The following is a 4,981-nucleotide window of genomic DNA, read 5'->3' as shown; positions in this document are numbered from 1 at the left end:
ATACCAAGGAGAGCAGCGGAATTCCAGAGGAGGAGAAAGCAAAGCACAGAACTCATGACTTTCTCTCCATGATGCTTTAGTCTTGCAGTTAATTTAATTTGTTTTTCTTTTTCAATTTTTTTCTCTCTTCTTCTGCTAATTTTTTTAACTTTTACCCTTTTCTTTTTTAACGTTTTTTTAACTAGTTTATCTAATATATATATATATATATATATATATATATTATTTTTTATATTTTCTCTCTATTCGTTTTCTTTTTTAAATTGTTTCTTTTTTTTTCTTTCTTTCTGAACCACTTTTTATCCCCTTCCCCCGCCCCTCAAAATTTGGGATCTCTTCTGATTTGGTTAAAGCATTTTTTCCTGGGGTCTTTGCCACCCTTTTAGTATTTTGCTTGCTCCTTCATATACTCTTATCTGGACAAAATGACAAGACGGAAAAGTTCACCACAAAAAAAAAAAGAACAAGAGGCAGTACTGAAGGCTAGGGACGTAATCAATACAGACATTGGTAATATGTCAGATCTAGAGTTCAGAATGACGATTCTCAAGGTTCTAGCTGGGCTCGAAAAAGGCATGGAAGATATTAGAGAAACCCTCTCGGGAGATATAAAAGCCCTTTCTGGAGAAATAAAAGAATTAAAATCTAACCAAGTTGAAATAAAAAAAGCTATTAATGAGGTGCAATCAAAAATGGAGGCTCTGACTGCTAGGATAAATGATGCAGAAGAAAGAATTAGCGATATAGAAGACCAAATGACAGAGAATAATGAAGCTGAGCAAAAGAGGGACAAACAGCTACTGGACCACAAGGGCAGAATTCGAGAGATAAGTGACACCATAAGACGAAACAACATTAGAATAATTGGGATTCCAGAAGAAGAAAGAGAGAGGGGAGCAGAAGGTATATTGGAGAGAATTATTGGAGAGAATTTCCCCAATATGGCAAAGGGAACAAGCCTCAAAATCCAGGAGGTGTAGAGAACCCCCCTCAAAATCAATAAAAATAGGTCCACACCCTGTCAACTAATAGTAAAATTTACAAATCTTAGTGACAAAGAGAAAATCCTGAAAGCAGCCGGGGAAAAGAAGTCTGTAACATACATATTAGATTGGCAGCAGACTTATCCACAGAGACCTGGCAGGCCAGAAAGAGCTGGCATGATATATTCAGAGCACTAAACGAGAAAAACATGCAGCCAAGAATACTATATCCAGCTAGGCTATCATTGAAAATAGAAGGAGAGATTAAAAGCTTACAGGACAAACAAAAACTGAAAGAATTTGCAAACACCAAGCCAGCTCTACAGGAAATATTGAAAGGGGTCCTCTAAGCAAAGAGAGAGCCTAAAAGTAGTACATCAGAAAGGAACAGAGACAATATACAGTAATAGTCACCTTACAGGCAATACAATGGCACTAAATTCATATCTCTCAATAGTTACCCTGAATGTTAATGGGCTAAATGCCCCAATCAAAAGACACAGGGTATCAGAATGGATAAAAAAACAAAACCCATCTATATGTTGCCTGCAAGAAACTCATTTTAAACCCAAAGACACCTCCAGATTTAAAGTGAGGGGGTGGAAAACAATTTACCATACTAATGGACATCAGAAGAAAGCAGGAGTGGCAATCCTTATATCACATCAATTAGATTTTAAGCCAAAGACTATAATAAGAGATGAGGAAGGACACTATATCATACTCAAAGGATCTGTCCAACAAGAAGATCTAACAATTTTAAATATCTATGCCCCTAACGTGGGAGCAGCCAAATATATAAACCAATTAATAACAAAATCAAAGAAACACATAACCAATAATACAATAATAGTAGGGGACTTTAACACTCCTCTCACTGAAATGGACAGATCATCCAAGCAAAAGATCAACAAGGAAATAAAGGCCTTAAACGACACACTGGACCAGATGGACATCACAGATATATTCAGAACATTTCATCCCAAAGCAGCAGAATACACATTCTTCTCTAGTGCACATGGAACATTCTCCAGAATAGATCACATCCTGGGTCGTAAATCAGGTCTCAACCAGTATCAAAAGATTGGGATCATTCCCTGCATATTTTCAGACCACAATGCTCTGAAGCTAGAATTCAATCACAAGAGGAAATTTGGAAAGAACCCAAATACATGGAGACTAAACAGCATCCTCCTAAAGAATGAATGGGTCCAGACGAACTGGGACGCGGAGAGGAGAGGCGGGAAGGAGATCGTCCAGGGGAGGGGGGCGGGAGGGGGGCGGGAGGGGGGTGGGGGATTCCAAGGAGCCCGTGGCCGGGAGTCTGGGAGGGCCCAAAAGGCGCCAGGCCCGCCGCGTCACAACTTGCCCAAACCAGACAGGCTTCCTTCTGCGCCCTGGAAGAAGGAGCCGGCCGCCGCTTCCCGCTAGGCTGCTCCTCGGCCTCCGTGGGCCCCGCCTGCGCCCGAAGCGCTTCTGGGGTCTGGGTCCCCAGCGTCGCCCCCGTCCGCCTGCAGCGCCTGGAGCCCGCCAAGGAGCGCGTAGCTGGGGTGCTGAGGACATAATGGTGAGCAAGAGAAATCACAGCCCTTGTTCCCGCTGATCCTGCGGCCCGGTGGATGGAGCCCACAGCCCACAGACCTGCCAGGAAAGAAAAAAAAATTTCCTGATGGTTGTTCCAAGCAGGGACTCCCCGGTGGATTGAGGAATGTGTGGCTTTTCCTCAGCTCATTGATCCCTGTGGTAGCCACGGGCAGCACCCAAAGGACCCCAAGAATGAAAGGCCTGTGGCCTGCAAGTTGCTGCTAGAGATATTTTAGCCTCTCGATATAACAGAATGCAGCTGCCACACAAGTTCTTAAGGGCTCCCGGGCAGGGGCGCCCTTAGCTCCAGGTCCCGGCGGGGGCGCTGCCATAGCAACGGCCTGGACACCCGGACCTTAGGCCGCCGCCGCGGGAGACCGGGCCCTCTCCCGCTCCCGAGGGGTGGGGCGGCGGCGGCCCGGGAGGCGGCCCGGGCCGGGTAGACAGGACCGCCCCCTCCTCGGATGCCGGCGGAGGCGGCGGATTTGCTTCCAAGCATGCCCTTCCAGAAGCACGTCTACTATCCGCTGGCCAGCGGCAGCCTGGAGGGCCCCGACGCCCCCGCAGCTGCCTCCGGCGCGCGCTCCGCGATGGCCAGTGGCCCCTACAGCGCGGCGTCGGGCCCCCTGCCCTTCTTCCAGTTCCGGCCGCGGCTGGAGAGCGTGGACTGGCTGCGGCTGAGCGCCATCGATGTGGACAAGGTGGCGGGGGCGGTGGACGTGCTGACGCTGCAGGAGAACATCATGAACATCACCTTCTGCAAGCTGGAGGACGAGAAGTGCCCGCACTGCCAGTCGGGGGTGGACCCGGTGCTGCTGAAGCTCATCCGCCTGGCGCAGCTCACCATCGAGTACCTGCTGCACTCCCAGGAGTTCCTCGCGTCGCAGCTGCGCGGCCTGGACGAGCGCCTGCGCCTGAGCGTGGCCGAGAGCGAGCAGAGCCAGAAGCTCCTCGCCAAGCAGGCTGGGGAGATGAAGCTGCTCAAGGAAGAGTGTAAACGCAGGAAAAAGATGATTTCGCCCCAGCAGCTGATGATCGAGGCCAAAGCCAGCTATTACCAGGTGGGACTACACGTTGTGATTCCAATTCATAATCCAGTAAAAAATCCCTCGGTCCCACCGGCCAGGATATGGAGAGCCCTTTCCTAGATCACTGCCAGCCCCCCCTTTTTCCCCAATAGTTAAGCAAAATAGTAATTGTAACCAACAGGTGACATGGTTCATTACCTTCCGTAGACGACCACGGGATTAATAATTAAACAGTGTCCACGGTGCTTTATTAAAACCATCTAAATGCTGGTTTGAGAAACTGCATCCTTCTTCTAATCGATGGAATGAAAAATAAACCTTTTACAAACTGCTGTTGAGGTCTGCCCCAGACGAGGTCGTACGATGAAACTTGTAGGCGTTTTATTTCAAAATATTTTCAAACTTACGGAAAGGTTGTAAGAATAGTGCAGGGAACTTCATAAACCCCTCACCCAAATTCTCTGGTTATGAACATTTGCCACCTTTGCTGTATTTCCTCAGTATCTATATACATACTATTATTTTTAACCATTTGACAGTGAGTTTCAGACTCCTGAATATTTCAGTGTGTATATTTCCTAAGAACAAGAACACTGCCTACTATAACAATATTAGTGATATAAGACAACGGTGTGTTTTGATTGAACGGGTAGTATTTAAAATATATTTTATTACTAAAACAACAGGATTTAAAAGAGTAAAACCTCTTGCTTTTCTGCCTTTAATCTCTATTATGGGTTAGACATTGAGCTCAAATAAATATTGTAATTTTTTAGTATAACAAAAATCAACGTACTTATTTTTTTTTATCAACAATGTTTGATAAAGATATCTTTGGTAAAGATATTAAAGTAAGCAACAGGCTGACAAGATTGATTTCATTCCCTGACACTGTAGTCACTTTGGCTAAATATGAGTTAAAAGGTCTCAGTGAATGGGACGCCTGGCTGGTTCAGTTGGTAGAGTGTGGGACTCTTGATCTTGGGGTCATGAGTTCCAGCTCCATGGTAGGAGTAGAGTTTATTAAAAAAAAAAAAAAAGCCTCAGTGGGTTCAGGTACTAATGGTGTGAGTGACTGCAGAAGACTGGCCATAGGCACAGATAATGGTGTGGTTCATAGTGCTTAGGGCTAACCCACAGGAGCCTTGGGAGAAGTGTACTTAAAATAGGGGAACAGTTGGGACACCAGAGTGGCTCAGTCGTTAAGCGGCTGCTTTCGGCTCAGGTGTTAAGCGGCTGCTTTCGGATCAGGTCATGATCCCAGAGTCCTGGGATCGAGTTCCGAATTTGGTCCCTGCTCAGTGGAAAGCCCGTTTCTCCCACTCCCTCTGCCTGCTGCTGCCTCTGCTTGTGCACCTTCTCTCTCTCTCTGTCAAATAAATAAAT

The 4,981-nt window shown here is 46.3% G+C and overlaps 1 protein-coding gene across 1 annotated transcript; it reads left to right on the top strand.

The window, feature by feature from the left end:
- The first annotated feature begins 2,874 nt into the window (after positions 1-2,874).
- LOC116857325 (zinc finger protein DZIP1-like) lies at positions 2,875-3,715 on the top strand. Its single transcript, XM_032841309.1, has one exon. It carries the CDS (start codon positions 3,032-3,034, stop codon positions 3,713-3,715), a length of 684 nt encoding a protein of 227 aa, XP_032697200.1. The 5' UTR covers positions 2,875-3,031.
- The last annotated feature ends 1,266 nt before the right edge of the window (positions 3,716-4,981 follow it).

This window comes from Lontra canadensis, unplaced genomic scaffold (assembly GCF_010015895.1).
Source record: "Lontra canadensis isolate GAN:19392208 unplaced genomic scaffold, GSC_riverotter_1.0 scaffold122, whole genome shotgun sequence".
NCBI classification, from domain to species: Eukaryota; Metazoa; Chordata; class Mammalia; order Carnivora; family Mustelidae; genus Lontra; species Lontra canadensis.
The sequence above is the reverse complement of the archived record's forward strand: the minus strand, read 5'-3'. Positions and strand labels throughout refer to the sequence as shown.